Below are 22016 nucleotides of genomic sequence, written 5' to 3'. Positions count from 1 at the left end.
TATTAATTTTTTTTTTTATGTAGAAATATGTTTATACACTTTTGAAAATGTCTTATACATGTAAAACAGGGAACAATGTGAATAATAAATCGTTCCAATGGACTCAAGAATGAAAGGTTAATCGATGAGGTCGTTCCACGAGAAGAACTTGTTAATTTCCAACAATTGCAGTCTGTCACGTTTTCTTCCCACGTTGGATTGCCAATTGACTGTCCATATGCGTGTGGATAGGTGTGCACCTACAGCTATATACACTGTGTCTTTTTGTGAATAATTTAGCGTGAGTAATCCTCAGCTAATAAAAACTATTAACTTTGTAATTATACTTTGTTCTTTTAAGTATCTCATTTTTCCCATGAAAAATTAAAAGTAAAACATTTTTTTCAGTAATTGGGTATCTTTTGTAGTAATTATTTAGATTAAAGTTATTCAATATTTTCTAGTTTTGTATGTGTGTGTGTGTGTGTGTGATTCAAAGAATTTTTAATAAATGTTTTTAATAATGTTTTTTAATATTTCAAAAATTATATTATCCTGTAAAGAAAACGTTTTTATTTTGTTTTTTCTATATCAATACGGTTACGGAAGCACCAACTCGTTAAATGCAATAGAACAGGATAATGTACAACAAGAAATGCTAGAAGAAATATCCAAGAAACTATTTGAAGATGGCAGAAGCAGAATAATAAAGTTTACATATATAGTGAAATATGTAAGGATATTAAACCTGAACTTGAAGTTGAACACTGTCGATTAAACGGATTACTGCACAAGTAAGATTACCTGGGAAACTAGGAAGGAGAGCAACAACAGGATATGGGCTGAGCTATAAAATAGAAGAAAGCCTACCATATCGAATATGATCACATTCTAATCACATTTTAAGCAACACTGACCCGTACATGCAGAAATTAGACTGAATATGCTGAAAAGCAGAGAGTGGACAGAGATATTAGTTGAAAATACAGAAAAAGAAATATGAGAATTGGCAAACTTTATAATAAAGGGAAATATAATGCTGAGAGTGTTCTGCTTGGAGGACCAGAAAGAAAAGCGATAAACCAATGATATACAAAGAAATATAGAAAAATCTATAGAAAAATACACAAGACTGGTACACAAAAATGTAGAACCTAAGATAAAACATGGATAATAATATATTGCACAGGATGGAAAGAACTGTATCAAATTACATTATGTCACAGCACATAATACGTATTAGAGTAGCATACTGTATGGTAATATATAAATAATAAGTTAGTATGTAAACTTAATTAAGTTTCATTATAATAAACAAGTAATAATAATAATAATTTTGTTCCTCCTTTACTTATAAGATTTCATTGAAAATGATTCACAACTCTTTATGTGGTTCTCCAGTAGAGTTTAGGCTTCTCTGGCTTCTTGAATTACTCTATTGTTATGAATTTGACCACCGTGACACGTATCACATGTCTTTTTACTTATACACGGTGGACATACTATAATCCTGCATTACTTTCAGCCAGATATAATTTGTAATTTTCGATTTTTAGTATAAGTAAACCATCCAAAACTATATCGCGATGAAATTGAAATTTTTTAAAAATTCTGAAGTAACAAAAATTAAAAATCGAAGACTGTCAAGGACCTCTATATCTCACGTATCGCTAAAATCTTCGATTTTTATTTCCAAAAAAAAAAACAAATCTCTACTCCTACTGTCACTGATGTCTTCTACAATTATTAATACTTTATAACGAAAAAAATATTATTTTATTTTATTAGTATTAATACTTTAAAATTCCATAGAATTTTTCATTTAGAATTCTTGAATATGTACTCCATTTTTTGAGTCTCTAGATAGGTACAATCTTTCAAGGAATCCCTAGAGAGAAATTGAAGATTTCAATGCAAAAAGCAGCCATTTCAATTTTCTAAATCCCTGCCATTAGTGTAGTTACTTTTATTTTATAACCAAAAAGAAGAAAACATAAAGCGTATATTTGTAACACTTATAAATACCAAAAAAAAAAAAAAGAAATTAAATTTCTGATTTTTGTGGAAGTTTTTTATTATTTCCTGAAAAGTTTTTTCTTTATTATTAAAAATTGCAATGCTCACCGTCGATTCGTCTTCGTGCAGTACTTGATCGTACTCAGACATCGCGACGCAGAATATGATCGCGGTTACGTCCTCGAAGCAGTGGATCCATTTCTTACGTTCGCTTCTTTGGCCGCCCACGTCGAACAATCTGTAAAAAGGTACAAGTATATTTATGTAAACAAAGGCTCAACGATTAATTGGATAATTAATTGGGCAATTGAATCGTTTGGACGTTGACTGAATGAAAATACTCGCGTATTTAAACGTTCTCGATCGAACTGTTATTTGCAGGTTTGTGTATTAAATTCGTAAAAAAAAAAAATGGCGAAACAATTCCTGATCGATTTTATCGGAGTAAAAAGGAAATACAAATTAATTTGTCTCTAAAATAAGCTGAATATTCGTAGTTGAGATTACTTCAATTATTCGTTGTGAATATTTACTCAGCTTTTTGTATTTTTTCGTGTAAATCGAATTGAAAATCAGATTATAAGTTCTTCTTGTTCACAGCGTACTTCGCGGAAAACGTTGAAAATTCGTAGTGGAATTTTAAAAATGTTTTAATTTATTTCAAAGATCGAATATTTGAAAAATATTTCAAATTATCGTAAAATTGAAAATTTGAAAAATATCTCCCCTTTTTTACGAATTTAAATGTTTCATATTGGAAGGAACTCTAGTGTGCACTTGTTAAAGCAGATTTGATTAAAAAATTTATTTTGTATTCGTATCCATTGTACTTTGATATTTCTATTCTATGTTTCAGCTCTGCTTCCTTAACATTCTCGTAAATCTTCTTACTTTAAAACCACCATTCTGTAAGAGAGCATAGTCTGAAAGCAACTCACAGAATTTTAATGTAAAAGAAGAAATATACGTTCTTTCTGGTCTTTACCAGACTTATTTACTTCAAAGATTACGTTTTGCATACTTAAACCTCTCGTACTAGAGTTGCATATGTATTCTGTTTTAATCTTGTAAGTTTTCCCTTTTTTCAATCAAATAAAATAAAATAGAAATTTACCATTTCAAAAGATATGATTTAATTTGATTTCTCATTATCTCAACTTTAATATATATTGTATAAATTAATTGTAGGAGTTGATGCAAGTATTACAAAAATTATTCTAAAATTAGAAAGTAAGATTAATTAGAAAACCGAGTTCTTCTTTGAGATTATTAACATTCTGGAAATGTCTTTCGTGTTCTAAAATTTGAGGCAATGTAAATATTGCAAAATTTTAAAAATTCAACATATTTCAAATATCCCCAAATTTACATAAATATTCCTAATTTTTATCAATTATCCACATTTTATAGAAAAAAATAATAGAATTTTCTTGAATCACGGTGAAAAGTAAATTACTTTCTTAAATGCATTTCGTTTCATATTGCTAAAAAAAAAAAAAAAGAAACGAGCCATTTTCTACACTCGTTGCTTTTTAAATTACAATAAAGAAAAAAAGAATAGCTCTCTACGAATAATACAATAGTATAAGAAAAAATTAATCGTGTTTCACTTTCGTTGAATTTTCAATTGCAAATAATAAATCATTATCTCGAACATCGGTGTAATAAAAAAAAAATAGAAATTATTTTCTACATTCGTTAGATTTTAAATTGTATTAACTTGTATATGATTAAGGTAATTAAATTGTACATGATTTTGTACAGGATTAAATTATGATATGAAGAAAAGAAACTAAAATTAATTACTTTATACTTTCATTGATCTTTAAATTTTGAGCAATGAAAAAATTTCTTTTAAATAAATAGTTCACTATCATTATTGCACTTTCTCTTGGTATAAACAATAATTACAAAAAAGATGTTTCTTGGAACGATAGTAGCTTAAAAGAAGAAACGCTCGTCCTCCACTTCTTAAATTACCAAGCCAATGATTCATGCTCAATCATTCATAAGTCATTGCTCTTTCTCTTTTCTCTCCCCCACGTCCCTCTCTTTACTCAATTTCGTCAAAGGCATTCACCAGCTTAAATTAACAATTACGATCCACGTGATATGTGTATACATATACCTTGTGTATACAAGCTCTAATGTACCAGAAATTGATAAATATAAACACTAACGTCTTTTCGACAGTGTTTTCTCTTTTGTACAAATTAGACAACATTTCCGTAATACTTGGTAAGTTTCGCGTTGCATAAGTATTATGTACAATTTATATTTTTGAATGGTATAAATATTTACAGATTTAAAAAAAAATTTTCAAACTGCTGAAATTTACAGATCTGAAGAAAATTTTAATCGTTGAAATTTAGAAATTCTTAAAAGTCCGAAATTTAAACGAGGCAAATTAAAAAAAAAAATCTTAAATCCTTGAACGTGACAAATTGAAAAAAGAATCTTAAATCGTTGGTGTAGAGATTTAAAAAAATTTTCAATCGTCAAAACATTCAGCAAAAAACTTTTAAAATAAGTAAGAAAATATTCTACAATAAGGGTTATCCAATTTGTTTCGACATTTTGATAAGCTAGGAACATTCACTTCCGAAAAAATTGTCTTTTAATGGCCAATATTTACATACACCTGGTATTACAGGATGTCAACACGAGTAAACTAAACTGTATTATCACGAAAGATAGGAAAAATCGTTCGATTACAGAATGGAAAACAGTTTCCCGTCTGTCAGGGCACCCTAAAAACTCCTCAAAAAGATAAAATTTCTCTCGTATCAGCGTACTTTGATAAAGTTACACCTGTATTCACCCTCGATGTGAATATCTGCTTTTTTTCTTTCTCGTTTCTCTTTCAGCTGTTTTGCTCGAAAATCATGCTGGTCGGATGTTCTTTCAAACGAGGACATTTTCTGTATCATGCAAAACCATACTTTGAAAATACCTTAACGCCAATAATTTAGAAATTGTTTAAATAAGATTCGTAACAATTTTATTACCTCGATGTTTTCCTTTAACTGAAGAAATTTCGAATAAGTGTATATTAATATTAAGAAAATATCAGGCGTAGGAAAGAGATTTTACTGTTTTTCATTTTGCTCGTCTCTAAAATAATTTCAAACCGAGATATCTTCCCGCTCTTTATGACGTTGTCTAAAACGTTGTCTAACAACTTGTCTAAAATTGAAAACACTAAAGTATATTTCAATTTTTTTTTTTTTTAAATGAAGATCGAATTTTGTCGATAAAAGCAGCTTTATTCTTCCAACACCTAATAATTAAAAAAAATAATAGCCTGATAAAAATATTAAGTACTGGTAAAACAGAAATTTTTGAAAAACTTCATTTATCTCGAACATAAAGTTAGAATAATAATACTGGAAATACGTGAAAGAAATTCGCTGTTGAATATGGAAGTTTCAAATATTTGTAAATGAATCAAGTATAAAAATAGATATATATGCAATTCGACTACTTACTTGAAATTAAGATTCTTGAAGGAAAAGTGGACTTCGACTATACCCGTTGTTTTAACACGGGTCCTTAGAATATCTTGTTCCGTAGGCTGATAATCCCTTGCTCCTAATCGGTCTAGATCGTCCAGGAAACTGGAATTTCAAGTAAACAACGGAGAATTCGTTAAATTTCCAATTTTATCGCAGTATATTTTAACGATCGTCCACATTTTATAGAAAAAAATTATATTATTATATTTTTTAATTTTTTTATTATTTTAATGTATGTGTTTGTTTTATCGTAAGAATTGATCGAAAAATTCCGTCACACCCGTTGTGAAAATATTGCCGAAGAGATTCTTTAGTGGGTAAACGACATTCTAAATTCAGGACGTAATCGAGGCCGGGACCGATCGATTTTCCCACTTGTGATTTGCCATTCATTGCCAAAGTTGGTTGCATCTGTAGTTAGCCACTTTCATCTTATCGGAGTGCGTGAATTTTATATTCTTTTTCGTAGAACGCACGTGCAGATATCAAACGAGGCGATTGATATCGGGGTGTCCGGAAAAAAAAAAAATGACGCGCTATTAATACAACATAGGAAAGCTTCGCTGTTACCCGTTCAACGTTTTCGTATCATCGATTTATCGTTTCGATGCAATATATTGTGATTTGAACATTTTATTATTCCGAGGGCAAAAATGGTAAAAAAAAAAAAGAAATATGAAATGTTTTTCAAAAATTTGTGAACACAGTGAAAATTTTAGTATAATATTATTTTCAAGCCAGAAAGTGTTTTGTTAAATATTCCCCAAGAATTTTGGTAATACTTCACTCAGTACTTGGCGTAAATATTAATTAATATTTCTTTAACTGTTCCATCGTGTGAATATTGAATTATCAAAATTTTATCGCAGTATTTTAACAATCTCCAAATTTACTACATAAGAAATTCTCAATTATAAATATCAAACACTATAGTTGCTTATTAGTAATAAACAGACTGTAAAATAGGATCGATAACATGCACTATACGAGCAATTGGGCAAACACATTCAGGACACCCGGTACATAGAAACGAAATTTATTATATATCTAATGTATCGTGTCAGAAAAATGATGCCATTGAAATGTTACACTACTTCTAAAACGTTTCGGCATTTGATTTACGTTCCAATTTTTCTTTCTACCATTGTAAATTTACATTTATATCCCATTTTTCTTTCTACCATTGTAAATTTACATTTACATACCACGAAAGTTACGGAACCGTCACATTGTGTACTACTACTCGAAGATGCTCTTGTTCAAAACGACGATAAAATTCACGTTTCTCGCGAGGGGATGAGTGAAATATTGAAGCAGTGGAAATCGAGCACGCTTAACCACAAGGCTCCGACAGTTTCTTGATAATTATTTAAATTGTCTGATAAGTTAGCGGAACAGGATCGATCGCGTGGCCTGCATTCACCGGATTTAAATTCCTCGACTCTTTACTTATGGACACGGCTCAGAAATCACGTCCGCGGTGTATTTTTTTTTTTTTCACTGAAACTCAAATTTCCACGCAGTGTGCAAAAACGAAAAGGAAAAATTATTGAAAATAATACCAGATTTTGCTGAAATGTAACAATACACAGGGTGTCTAGACAAGTTTTTGTGAGACACTTTCTATAAATACTATTGAATAAAATAATTTTCTTTTCCTTTCTTTTGTAATCGAGGATATTATAAAATGTATACGTTTTATTGTTACATTCTGGACACCCGGTGCGTGAACGAACCGCATCTAAATTGCGCAGAAAGCGGCGCAGATACAACAACACGCTGCTCGAGGTTAGATTTACACGCGCGGATCATCTTTCGTCGTCAATAACGCAGAACGCTGATAACCAATAACTGGGAAAAAGAAATAGCTTATATTTCTAAGAAGTCTCTTATTTACACGGCGAACACACCCTGTATGCACATGAGCCGTAACGCGGCTTTATCACCAGTTGCTCTATGAAAGCATCGTACATCATTCGCTTTTCGGTTACTGGTGTTTACAACTACATATATAATGTGTAGCGAGCAAAATGTACCGGGTAGGCCAGTGTACTCGACGACCGTTTTCGTTATTCCAACATGTAATTAGCTCGAAAAAATCCGATAAAACTGAATGGAAACTTTTGCATTTACGATCTGTGTGTTGGTAATTTTACGCACGTCGCAATTTTTGTATTATCGTCGTTCCAAAGTCAACGCAAAAGAAACGATTAAATAACTACCATTTTTTATTTTTTATTTTCAATATTTGTGAATAACTGGTTTAAGACAGAGGAGAAATCCAACAGAGAAAAAGAAAAAAATTAAAAAGGACTTGTATCGAGATAATTCATTTTTGGAATTTCTAATTCGTATCAAAATTTCGATATTTTATTAGATAATTGTATTCTGCTTGTAAAAATTTCTATGGAAGATTTTACGCATATGTATAGAACAGGCATATGTATACCACACGAAACAAACTTGTCTTACTATTAGGCTTAATTAAATATTCAAATACAATTCAAATAAAGCTGTACTGCGTAGTAGCTTAAAAAATATTCATGGAAAAAGCGTTTTCGTTTAACTTCAACAATGGAAAATCTCGTTCTGGAGAGCTACTCGTAAATTCGGAGGAAAAAAAAATTTTAAAAAAAGAAGGAAAACGCACTGAAAACATTCTCATCAGAAGTAGTACTCCTTGGAGACCCGATGAAATTTCCTGTATCTTTACACCCGGCCAATTTTCTCGCTTCGTCCTGGCCCCATTTTTCCCTGACTTTCTTGCTAATTATTAAGTGTCCAATTATTACACATTTTCCAACAACGAGTGCTGTTTTCTCCGCACTGCTTCCCTCCCCTCCCCGCCCGCCGCTCTACCGTTTCCCTAACCCCTTCATTCCTGCGTATCGTTATATTTTCTTGCTCTTCTCCGCGTATAAAGAAGTGGTAACAGAATGAAAAGAGAAACAATAGGGGGTAGGGGGTGAAAACGAGCGAACACGGGCAGCAGCAAGCACGGGCGGCGTGGCGTGGAGGGGGCAGTGTCGGCGGCCATTTTAGGCCACGTGACACGGGCGTGGCGTGACGTCATCGGCGATCAATACGCCGCTGAACCTAAATAAGAGAGAAGTAAAAAAGGAAAAACGGGAAGGAGAGCGTTGAAATCCTTGGAATTGCACTATTTCTTTTTTTTTTCCTCACTCTGGTTTACACTGGCCACACATGTCCCGACGAAATTAGGTCCGTTTAAACTCTTAATCAAGCCTAGCAACGTTTCACGATCGGTGGACGTCGAATCAGTAATTGTTTTAGGTTAGATTCACGTTTGAGAAACGTCCAGGCTTTTGTACATATGTATAGGCTTTGTGTGGTTCAATTGAAATTAGCTTCGATGGAAATGCAAAATAGTGTTCTTTTTTTCTTTTCTTTTTTTTGTTGAAAGAATTGAATTTGGAGATTTAATTATTTCCATTTGAATTTATATGTAATTGTGGGATACTGAAAAATGACACAAACTGGCTCTGTGTAAAATACTACAGTAATTTATTTGAGTATTTCATTAGAAATAATGGAAAGTAATTTTACAACAAGAACAATGAAATTTTCATTGAACACATTCAGATTTATTCTGACTTCAGCTGTAGTCTAAATCTACTTTGTATCTGGTACAATATGAATTCGATTTTCAGGTTATACTTGGGTCGAAAATTTTCTAGGCCCTTGGTACACCAATATTGTTTATATTTCAACGTACTGTACGTTTAATTAAAATTTTAACTACTAATGTAGAACATTGTTCAAGCTTGAATCGGTAAAATTTAAACGTGAATATAATTTTGAAAATTTCATAATCCCAAATACTTTTGCAATTTTTATCAATGAAATATTTAATAAAAAATAATCTAACTTTCCTTGAAATCGTCTGAATTTGTTGCAAATTCCATTTCTGCCCAAATAACGATTAAACGCATTCCAAATCATTTATTTCAGAAAAATTCCAAAATTCTAAAGCAAAAATTTTCTAACAAGCTTTAAAGGTCGTTAAACTTCGATTATACCACTCATTGTCAATAAATGGATGATTAGCTGATAAATTTTGCCAAGGGAAAAAAAAGGGAAAAGCAACGAATACCAACTTGAAAAAAAAAAGTATTTAAAAACATTTTTTTCCTCCACAGAAGAGTAATACAGTAAATCGTGGCCCCTCTGTTCGATGCTTGTTGCTACGCAGTCTATAATCAGGACACAACAGGTTGCTAACAGAGACTCGTCATTAAACAATTTGCCACATGACATAACAGTGGCTCGTTCGATGGCGAGAAAGTAATTAATGATTTATATTATAACTTGCGTGCCCATTTCATTGATAACTAATACGTGTATGCGGGTGTGTGACTTAATCCGAAACATTTCAATGTTACAAAAAGCACGTTATTTATAATTTTCTATTTTATCCAGAAAAGGGAGAAATTACTTTACTTAGGCACACGTCCGTAAAGTATAACATTACTATCTCCAGGGATGTATCATGCTCTCTAGATGGATTAGGTGTAACTTAATCCCCGTCTATTCTCTTCATCACGGAATCATTGCTATTGTGTACACGTATTCCATGCCCGGTGCATTTGAATACTCAACTTATTCTCGTATTTTTTCATGCAGAATGTTACAATTTTTTATTGTTCCTGTTGTTAACAGGCACGTCAACTACTTTTTGGATTTATTTGTTCGTTCGAAGAGTACTCTTGAAAATCATTTGGTCAACTCTCTCTCTCTCTCTCTCTCCCCCTTGAAATATGAAAACAAAATGGCTTTTAAACAAATGTTTCACACTTCACCGGGAACGAGGGAAATATGCGTGTAGGTAAATAAACGGAGGTAAACTGCAGATCCCTGGCCAAATAGTAATTAATTTCTTGGAAGTTGGCAGACCTTGCCGCTGAATATGAATGGAGCCGCAAAAGGTTGAGTTTCTATTAGGAACTACTATTGGAACTACTCCAAATTAGGTGATAGGGAAGCCAAGGACTATGGTAGGCTGGGTTAACTTTATTTGTAAATATTATCTATAGAGTAATGCCATCGTGTCAATGCACCAGAGACATCTTGCTTTTCAGTTTCAATTTTAGAATTGAAATAAATTCATTTTTCAAGTACAAGAACTGTTTGAAGAGGAAACTTAATTTTCTCATTTTTCGTTTACTCATTTTACTTCAAACAATAAAACTGAATGTGTAATAATGAAATAAAATTTCCTTGTTCTTTGATAATTATGCTTAATTTCACTTTGTTGCTTTTGTGTATAAAAGAAGTGACGATTAATGGAAAAAATATTATTTTATAAATAATATATTGTAAGTATGTATAAAATAACATGATTCAATAGATTTTGATGATACACTTGATTATTGTATACTGTTACTTTTACTTAGTATTAATTTAAACATCAGTAAAATATTTTCATTTGATTTTCAAAATGCTTCGACGTTTTTCCACTTGAATAGTAATTTATTTACAGGCTAAATATTGTTATGTTTCAATCTTGTTTTACTATTTAATAACCTAAAAATATCTATGGAGGTCTGAATGTAAATTACGGATGAAATCATGTAACAAACATTATCTTAAGAAAGCAAGCAAAGAGCGACAGTTTGTTTAATTTTGGCATACAACAACAGAATGAAAATTTCATGTAAGTTTAAATTGAAATAATAAGATAAAGTATTTTAAAAGACATTTTCTTTGATGCTTGTTTAAACTTACCCTAGGGGAACTTTATGTTACTTTTCCTATAATGAAAAATTTCTTCAGTGCTTTAACGGGTAATTTGTTTAATCCTCACAGGCAAAGGAGAGGATAAGTGACAATAAAAGGAGAATATTGTCGACAAATTTACTCACTATTTCGCCGAGTCGTTGAGCTGATACTCGTTGCTCCTGCCAAAGCATTCCTGGACCCCGCTGTCGGCCCAGAGCCTCTTCATCGCGGCCAAAAGCTCCTCGCTGAATGGCTCCGTGTCCTCCATTCTTTGGATCACGTCAAACGCCATTTTCCCGTCCGTCTGCAAAACGATTGTTCATGCTAATTAAGTACTGAGAAAGAAAAGTATCGTTTGGCAATGATTATTTTCCAAGGAGAAGAACCTAACCTTCAATTTTCGTTCAATTAATATTTCGTTCCGTTTTAAAAAATCAAGGTGATCGTCAATATTTTCTCTATAGAAGAAAAAACAATTATTCTAACGTATGCTCACGTTGAAATTATGCAACTTTTGTTTCGTACACTTTTTTACACAACGAACAGTACTTTCTAGATGAATCACCCTATATACTTTTCGAAAAATATTTTGGGCCAAATTTTGAATTTTGCCTTTTCCATTCTACGTGACAAAGATAAACGTTAGAATATTAAGAATATTTGAATTGAATTGTACCGTATAATATTAGACACTCTGTATATGTATGTACATTTTTAAATTATTCCTATGTTAAGAAGCGTGAGGAATATCTCGTTTTAATTTTAGGCATTAAGTGAATTTACTTTCATCGTCAGGCGAAAATGTTATCTGAATTAGGTTAAAAAGCTGAAGTGGAGATCCACTCCACAATCTTTCTGATTGCACCCTTCCCAAATGCTCCGACAAGTGAACACTACTTAAACACTTAAGATACAGCAAGACGAGCAAGTAGAGGTTTTACAAGACGTACACTGCCGTTCATAAGTATTAGGACACCCGTTAAGTTCTTATTGAACGTATCATATGATTTAAAGTACATTTCTTTGGCCATGTTAATATCGTGTATCACTAAAAATATATGCATTCATTATACCACTATATTTCACACTGTGTAAGTTTCTAATGACTGTTTAGGTTTGCTGAACATTCAGTGTAGCGATGTAACATGCATTCTATATATCCTTTGTACAACACTTTTGAAGTTGTATAACTTTTACAATTTTTTTTCTTTTCTGCTACATTGTTTGTCAATTTTTTTGTTCGTTAATTTTAAACTGAAAAAGTTTTGTCCTCCAAACTGTGCAAAAAGTTCTAAAAAAAAAAAGAGAAACAAATTTTTACAAAATATAAGAAGAAAGTTATAAATGTAATTTAAAAATGAAATTTCTAACAAAAAGAGAATGTAAAATTACCTGTGAATTTGAGTGAAAGAAAAGTGAAAATTTTCAGCAAAGAAAAGAAGCAGAAGAGGGAAAAAAAATTAATGAAAATTCTCAAAATTGAAAATTAAAATTCTTATCTTTTAACTAATCAAGCTCTAATTCATCTCGCTTGAATACTATTAAGTCTAACAATCAAATTTCAACATGAAATGCATTGATCGTGAATTAATGATTGCAACAATACTCTGGCTGTCCCATAAATTATGAATGAAACTTTTCGTTGTTCGAACTACATGTTGCTAAAAGCAGTATTTCTCTGTTTTCATTGTAAATCAATCTCGCCGTAACTATGTAGTTTTAGTTTGTTGAATACTTCCACGAGTAGTTCGTGCAACAACGTTTATTATAACGAATAATCGCCAGTTCGAACATTTATTCTCGCCGAAAGAAATATAGTACGGTCATAAAATCAGACTGAGAATTGAAGCACACGTGCCTCGAGTGAAAATTTTTGGAAATTGAGAGCCAAAAATTTTTGTCAAAACTTCGTCGAGTATTTGTACAATTTAATATTATTTCGTATGATACATTATTATTCAAAGCCCACGATGCGATAATGGAAATTGTAGCAAATCCACATTATTACAACTTCCATGTGTTCCACACTCAAAGAAATATATGTCTACAAAATTTCATTTCAACATCTTTGAAACTGAAGAAAATACAGCATTTCAAAATGTAGCTTCGTATTTTAAGGTTATATTTATATACACGTGTTTTTTAATTTTTTTCGAATTTGATTATTAATTCTAAAAATGAGTAACGTAGAAAGTGATTTGAATAATATAGAGAGTGAAATATGTGTGAAACAAGGCGCACGCAAAAGAAATATGAATTGCAGTTTAAACAGAAACAAAAATCACCCATTATAATTCCCACAGAGAAATTCTAAACATTAAAAAAAAAAAACAGAGTGATCCCTTATACAAAAATAAGTCGAAAGTATAGAATAAAATTTTTTGATATAACTTTTCGTTTCTAAGCAAATCGATTTTGAAATTTCAGGGGAGCGCCCCCTACAAATCGCCCGCGTATAACTATCGTAATGGAGAAAGAGAAAAAAATTGTAGAAAGTATCTGTAACGATTTCTGAGGAAAAGTTACATAAAGTTGGCAAATTTAACATTCATAAGATGGACCTTCCCTACCCCCCTTAAAGCTACTCGAAATAATAAAAACAATATATACATGGCGTGTGTGTGTGAGAGAGAGAGAGACAGAGACCAGATTGAGAGGCACTGGTTCGAGGAGCCGGATCAATCGGCACTCGTGGCAGCCCCTCGTGCTCGTTGTTTTCGAGGCAGGGGCTCGTTATTGGCTCTAAGGTAAACGACGCAGCCGCGATGCTGCACGATCGGTAAATATGCCGAAGAGGATGCTTCAGGGGTCGCCTCGAGATGCGCATCGATCGTTCAAGTGGCCGGCCTATCGATAATTTTTGACTCGCCTGTAGACTTTAATTTATATCGTATATACTCGACGCTGTCGCCATCCTTCGTCAAAGCTCTCATATCGAAACTCCACTTGTTTGTGGATTCTTTGAAAGCTTCCGTTCAATTATGCATTCAATTTCTTCTTTTTTATTTTCTGGTTAATTTCTTGGTAAATTTTAGGTTAGGTTAGATCAGTGTAACACCTTAAAAATATAGTAGCTAAAAGTCTGAATACTAGTCAATTGAAAGTCTGTATATTAGTCAGTTGAAAGTTTAAATATTAATTAATCGGAAATATGAATATATATGGTATATTCTACATTTGACTGTTCACTTCGATCTTCGATACTTTTAAACATCTTCTATTCGTTTCCATTTGGTAAATTAGCCAATAAATGATTTCATTGAGTAGATATTGGAGATTTGTTACAATATGACAATTATAGATTGAAAGTACCACTGCGCACGTTTTTGCGCAGGTTGCAACTGCGCGAACCAATCAACGGCTACGTGTGCCTTATTCCTTCTGCTTTCGAACGGTCTATCGTTTGTTGCTATTGCGTTTTCCAATCTTGCATAGAGATTATGCAAATGGACTGCTGTTAATAGTCCCGGTCATTTGAATATTTTCCAGCGAGAAAAATGCCTCTTGGCGAAATCCGCATAGAATCGACAACTGTATATGGAAATTTCTAGCGAACAAGTTTTTGTATGGCGTGAAGATTTCAATAGTGTCGATTTGTTCAACAAAGAAAAATCAAGGAGACAGTGCACGGTAATAACCGAAGAAAGTGTGAATACAGATCGCAAAATGACACGTAGAGAAATGGAAAAACTGTTGGCTATCTCAAAATCGATTGCTCGTGACATTTTAATTGAACAATTTTGAAAGTACATAACGAGAAACTTGTTAAATGCACGAAGCAATAGATCCACTTACAGAACGTGTCGTTTATTAGAAAAATGGCTTAAGATTGTTGTTAAATATTTTTCTGGTATATTTTTCAGTTTTTGAAATAAACTCTATCTCTTACAGTACTTGGTACCTTATTTTCCGGACGATTCTTGTATTATCATTTTAAATGATATTTGTTGTTTAATTATTAATATCAATTTTCGATTCTCCACTCAACACAAAATCTTTGATTTTTTTCTTTTATGAACTTATAAAATGCAAAAAATATAATACTTTATACAGTTTGACAACTCGTGCTCGGTAGATAATTAATTCACTACCGTAAGGAGGATTTTTTTTAATATCCTAAATTCTGAAAGAGTTCGTAGTAGCTGACGGAGATTAATACTTTGACTTTTCATTGTTCACCCTGTTCTTGAAAGATTTCAATAGAGAATATAGCTGATAGAATAGCCTGGTACAGTGCTTAACTTCTTTCTTCCTAATATCATAAAATTTCTTTGACGGAATAAGAATGTGGAATCGTATAAGATACCTAAAATATAATCCTTCTACACGAACTGAAATTCATTTACGAAAACCCCTTCAAATTTGTGAATAACATAGACCTTTATATTTTTGAATCTTCCAAAAATTTGTGAACTCATTTTAAAAAACTATAAATATCCACAGTATTTGAAATTATACTCTTCTGAAAATTTTTACCAATGCAACTAATTTATCACTGCAATACATTGCAAAAAATGAAATCAACAATCGATCCAAATTTTATTTCCTTACAGTTGCAGTGTATTCTAATTAGAGTATACAGGGTGTTCAAAGAAATTAAAAAAAGAATGAAAAAGTAATTGCAAGGTATGAACTTTTCGAAGTATAATAAAAACCACAATTTTAAAAAGTATCAAATTTTTACATACTCGTTGAAACTTTTCATTTTTTTCTACCAAGTGTAAGAAAGCAAATTCAATTTGCTTAAATAATTGAAGCGAATCCTTAAGCAGACTGTTACCCTTAAGTAGACAGATAAATCAGCCTCTTTTTCATCCTTCTTCTTCAAAGAGCATTTATTTAAAAGCAACCACAAATGGCCCCACTTGTTTATAGCATGTGTTACTTAAAGAGAAGCTTCTCGCCGGAAGTGTCATTTCTACTTACCTCCCGTTCATTGGTCGAAAAGCTGATGTCCAAATTCGGCATCGCTTTGAGAATAGTGACTAGAGATTGTATCGTGTTGCTGTACACTACGGGCTTGTACTGCTTGAAGTCTTCAGGTGTAAATCCGCTTTCATGGATAATTCTGCAAGAACAAGCGTAACGCGTATTTGCCAGCTCGTTTCATCAAATTAGTCATCAATGACACTTTTTTTTTTTTTTTTTTTTTTTTGACATAAAAGATAGAGAATCCAGTGTCTTTTTCATATTAAAATTATAATACATCAGAATTGTATACTTAACGAGAGTTATGTATGAGAATAAGTTTTTGTTATTAGTATTAAAATTTTAATTTGTGTATTTTATGGTCTTTAGGATGTTAGCAATTTTGATTACGGAAAAATGTGAGAAATGAGTATGTCTATAAATTTCTTTCTGTTTAAGAATTCGAAAAATGTATAATTTTGTTCTTTTTCAAATATATTCATAGTTTATTTCTAATTTTTGCTAATTACCAATAAGTTAATGTTAAGATATGCATTTCGATGTTTGAACAATTTGTTATTTAATTGATATTTATTTTGTGCACGCTTCAAGCTTTGATTTGTTACCATTTCCTGTTGGATATCATAATTCATTCCACCGGCAGGAATTATAAATTGAATGAATAATTGAGGAAACTGGCAATTCCATATTGTTTAAATGCAAAATTTCTCTTGCAATTGCGTTTGTCCTTATTAATTGAATAATAAATTAAAATGGTAATTTACAAGCGCATCACGTCTTTGTTCAATCAACTGTTAATTGAATTTCCATTTTTAATCACATTTCGTCCAAAGGCTACTATAAACGATCAAAAACATTTGCACGTTGTTTGTGCATAAAACACGTTAAAAGAATTTACCAAATGTCCTTTGGACAAATTTTAAATCTGTAATACCATAAAAAAAAAAAAAAAATTGGGAGAAAAAGAAAATTGGTTTTATTTAAAATTTGCAAATTGTTTTTAACGCTGAATTTGCGTTCGAAAAATGTTTTTCGTAAGTGAACACGCGTGCCCTTTGTTCATAGGACATCATGAATGGGCCCCATTGACGAGAAAAGAATATTTCAAACACGTTTTACCAGTTAACTGGTCTTTCAACGGAGAAACTATCGATGTTTTGAGGTGAACAACCGATTTTCTATATACTTAACGAAGTTCACAGACAACATTGTATCTTTTCATCCTTCACAGGAATTACGTGAAATAATTTGCACAACTATGTATCATTTGCATTTTTGTATTCGTAGATTTTAAATACGAAACATTTTCCTCTTCGATATTTCGAGAATTTTATATTTAAAAAGTGTCGAATGACGTGAGAAATTTGCTAACAAATGATGTACTAATTTGAATATCCAGAGTTTTACTTACTTCATTTGTTTAACGATGGTACTTTTTCCAGACTCACCGGCACCTGAAGCAAAAATGCATTCGTTTAATGAAACAATTTTAATGATAAATGTAATGTACAATTTTTAAAAAATATTCACTATACTTTATTCGTGTTCTTTGTCAAAATTTGTCATTTCAAATATTTTATTCCTCCTAGCCATATTTCAGTTTCCAACTGTGAGTGTTCTTACATTCTTTGTTTTTTAACACTGTTTATCGTATATTTCACTAATTTCTGTATATTCGAGAAAACTACGATATATTAATACAGTGATAATCATAGCAAGTAATAATATTGTTAAAATTGATAAAATTGAAAATTAATACTACATTAAAACGAATAAAATTGAAAATTGGTACAACATTCAAAATTAACAAAATGAAAAATTCCTGTAATATTAAAATTAACGAAATTCACAAATATCAAAGTTAATCCAATATTCGTCCCTTTTCGCGATAATTAAAGGCAACAAACAATCTCCCGCAACGATTCCGGCCAACCCGAAATGAATATTTATGGTAATTTTTGCACGAAATCAGCATGGTCCATGCGGGACCAGGAACAAAACGAAGGAAAAAGCGGCGCTAGGGACGGAAGCAGGGGACCGGAAATGACGTGGCCCAGTGTGCCAGCGGAACTTGTTTTCCTGCTTATGGGTGGCGGGTCTCCCCCTCTTTTAAAAAGCTCTTTCATCCCGAACCCGGTACGCCAGCTACGTGCTACTTCTATCGATCGGCTGGAAACGACTACGATTCCATCAGGTCATTCCATAAGTAACATACTTCTCACATATGTATGTAACCTCAAAACGCTAAAAAGCGGGACCTATTGCGTCCGATAATCGATAATACAGAAGTAATTTGTTCAGGGAAAGAAAATTGACGACACAATATATCATATTAATAAATGTATTTTGTCCTTAATGATTCTACTTGTTTTATCGTCATTGTCAACACATTCTTGGAATCTTCTTTTCTTTTGCAAAAAAGAAAAGGAAATGTATATACGTACAAATTTTCCATACAAGTGTTAACATTCTTTGTAGACACCCTATATATCGCCTGTTATTTTGTACGATTGTGTTCGAGCTAAAGTAATTTGTAATTCTTCTTTTTTTCAATTTTAATTTTTCATTTTTAAAACATTGTGACGATTTTTTTGTAAAGTATTAAAAAATGGAGCTTATTACGCGTACTACTGTGTACAGTAAATTCTCTACAAGTGTCAGTCAGTTTGGATTCTACAAGTGTCAGTATAGATGGTCGTACGCCTAGGTCTGCGTCATTAGGCGTGACAGCGAACGTGTTAATAAGTAAATGTTGTTCAAATTATGTCGTGTTTGAAGAAAAATTTCGGGATAAAAAGACGTAAAATTAAAAAAGTTGGTATTTAAATCGCTTGGTTGCCTCGACTCACGTTTCATCCTTATCTTTTATTCGCTGTCCTTGTCTACGTTCGGCAAACTACAAAGGCGGGCGCGAGGCTCGAAAACGTAGTCCCTGACTCTACAAGTGTCAGGTTTAGGTTTCTTGCGGACTGACACTTGCGGAGAATTTACTGTATTTGTAGAAATATGTGGTTACGTTAAAGTTTCGAAATTCGTGTATTTATTATAAAATAAAAAATAGTAATTAAGGTCGTTTAGCATTGTCTGCGACCATTTTCCACCTTCCTTGGAATTTTTCGATTCTTCTTTCAAAACTTTTGTTTTTTTTTTTTAAACTGAGATGTTGCTTTTTCATTGGGATAAAAAAATTAATTCTGTCGAACACCGTCGAGGCATAATTATCTCAAAAATTAAATAGATCTGAATTACAGAGGTGAATCATGATTTGTAGTGTACTTTAAAGTTGTTAGGACATTAAACCTTATGTGTTAATAAAACCGTTTAAGTAAACGATCCTGTAATTACTTTGAGTAGTAAGTGTACATTATGACAAGTGTTGCTACGATAGTATAGAGTATAACAGAGTTTAAATGCTGAATCAACCTGATGAATTTGTGTCGTCAATCATGCGACGCCATAACCTCCGCTACGGCAAGTGCAATTTTTGGAAATATAAAGAGTGGGAAAAAAGTAATCGGTCGACTTTTTTTCGTAATTTCGAAATATTACGTTTGTTATTCGATAGTTATTCAATGGTTAAAGTAATGTTTACCAAAGTTGCAAATTTTCTATGTAAACTTACTATTAATTACAGAAATATTTCTTTCCTGTAAGTTTGTACGGAAAAATTTGGTGAAAATATAATATGTAATTCTTCTTAGTAACTTCGAAGTATAATTTTATTATTTTAAGAGAATGTCTCAGAAAATTGGAAATTTTGTTTTCACAATTCCCATTAATTGCACAAATATTTTCTTCTCTAATTTTACACCGAGGAGTTTACATTCAAACGACCATAATTTTAACAGAAGATCAGTAATTACGATAAATATCGATAACACTTCGATGCAAACGTCAAATAATTCCACTACAAGTGCTGAAGAAACTTTTTCAAATTCAAATAAAAGTTGAACAAGTTACTTATTAACATTCTTGCAATATAAAATTTACCAAAACGATATTTTTCTACGAATCGTTCCATATTACTGTTACATAAAAATCTACCTAATTCTTTATCATGAAACAATTCCTCCAGGAAGGAAGCTGATCGATTTCACGAGTCGAATTGAAGTGAAAACCACGAAAAAATTGAAGACTGGGACGTAAAAAAAGGCTATAAATTCTGAATGCCACTGGACTTTCATCCTAATGTGAAACTTTTTTTTCTTAATTAATAAAACTTTAAAGTATTCAAATAAAAATATTGCAAGATTATACAAATCAAATAAAAATATTGCAAATAAATCAAATGAGAATATTGTAAGATTATATAATTGAAATAAAAATATTGCGAGATTAGATAAAGTTAGCGTAGTGCATAGAAGAAATAAATTTTGATATATTTTGGTAATTAAAAAATTCTTTTCTTGAAATTTCCCTTTTACACGTCCAGTCTTCAATTATTCGATGATTTGTCGATAACTCTGTTGAGAACTACGCTTAATAAATTCAGAAACCGTTACTGTCACGATCGTTGCCATTGTTTACTCGATATCGGTTTTATTGCTATTCCGGTTAACATTATGGACATTCTCGTTACTGCTTTCACCATTATCGTTCTATTTGTTGTTACCTATTTGTGTTATCGCGGTTGATAGGAGTTTTACGATTTGAGGCAACGGCATGATTGACACGCGGTGTAATCCGAACGTCAATAAATTACAATCATCAGAAACAATGATTGCACTGTCGTTTCAGACACTTGAGAACAATGTAGGCAAGCGTGGAAAAAATTGGAAAATTATTTTCGCATTTCTCTGAAATTTTATCGGTACTTTTATTACATCAAATTGGAATGAAAATTTGAAAAGGGGAAATGGAAAATTGTTTCGACAATTTTTCGAATCTTGATATTTTTGTAATATCCATTTGGAATACAAATAAGGAAATTTTCTTTTTTCTAATATTTCAATTTCTATTAATATTTGAAATGAAAATAAGGGTATTTCAATTTTTCTAATATTCGGAATAAAAATAAGGAAATTTTCATTTTTCTAATATTTCCATTTCTATTAATATTTGAAATGAAAATAAGGGTATTTCAATTTTTCTAATATTCGGAATAAAAATAAGGAAATTTTCATTTTTCTAATATTTCCATTTCTATTAATATTTGAAATGAAAATAAGGGTATTTCAATTTTTCTAATATTCGGAATAAAAATAAGGAAATTTTCATTTTTCTAATATTTCCATTTCTATTAATATTTGAAATGAAAATAAGGGTATTTCAATTTTTCTAATATTCGGAATAAAAATAAGGAAATTTTTACTATGTATATATTTTTTAAATTTGAAAAATTACACTGTAATGTTTCTGATTGAAAAATTGTATTATTTGTACACAAAAATTAGAAGAAAATCAAAGGACTTATATCAATATAATTATAATAAAATCAACAAGTGTTACATTTTCAGCAGAATAAACTATAGCTGCAGTATGAACAGTAATAAATAAATAAAACATACAAGTAAAATATTTAAACAAGTAGTTAAAGCAGAGATCATTAACATGTACCAACAAATCTGTGTTAAAAACTTTCCTGCTTCGTTTCCTGCTCATAATTGAACTTATATAATTTTATATAGAAACAGGATAATGAACCTAAGCTTCCCAGAGATTATCTAACAGCGAGAATGAAGAGTACGACAGAATATTGTCTGAGTTTTTACCACAATCACTCGACTTTGTAACGAGATGCTCTAGCACAGAATAAATCAGACAAAGATTATTTATTACGAGAAATACTTCTGAAGTACAGAAAAATACAAAAGATTTAAATTATTAAAATTATTAGAA

At 31.4% G+C, this 22016-nt stretch overlaps 1 protein-coding gene across 1 annotated transcript in view; it reads right to left on the bottom strand.

Moving 5' to 3' along the window:
* LOC108573198 (guanine nucleotide-binding protein G(o) subunit alpha) overlaps positions 1-22016 on the bottom strand; it is a gene marked incomplete at its 5' end in the record, with an annotated part of 31360 nt that overhangs the window by 3167 nt on the left and 6177 nt on the right. Inside the window, 5 exons of the mRNA XM_017935588.1 lie at positions 2104-2233; positions 5484-5612; positions 11393-11553; positions 16176-16317; positions 17590-17632. Coding sequence (XP_017791077.1) covers positions 2104-2233; positions 5484-5612; positions 11393-11553; positions 16176-16317; positions 17590-17632 — 605 coding nt within the window. The remainder of the gene's footprint in view (positions 1-2103; positions 2234-5483; positions 5613-11392; positions 11554-16175; positions 16318-17589; positions 17633-22016) is intronic.

This window comes from Habropoda laboriosa, unplaced genomic scaffold (assembly GCF_001263275.1).
Source record: "Habropoda laboriosa isolate 0110345459 unplaced genomic scaffold, ASM126327v1 scaffold134, whole genome shotgun sequence".
Lineage (NCBI taxonomy): Eukaryota > Metazoa > Arthropoda > Insecta > Hymenoptera > Apidae > Habropoda > Habropoda laboriosa.
This window is presented reverse-complemented; position numbering and strand designations above follow the sequence as displayed.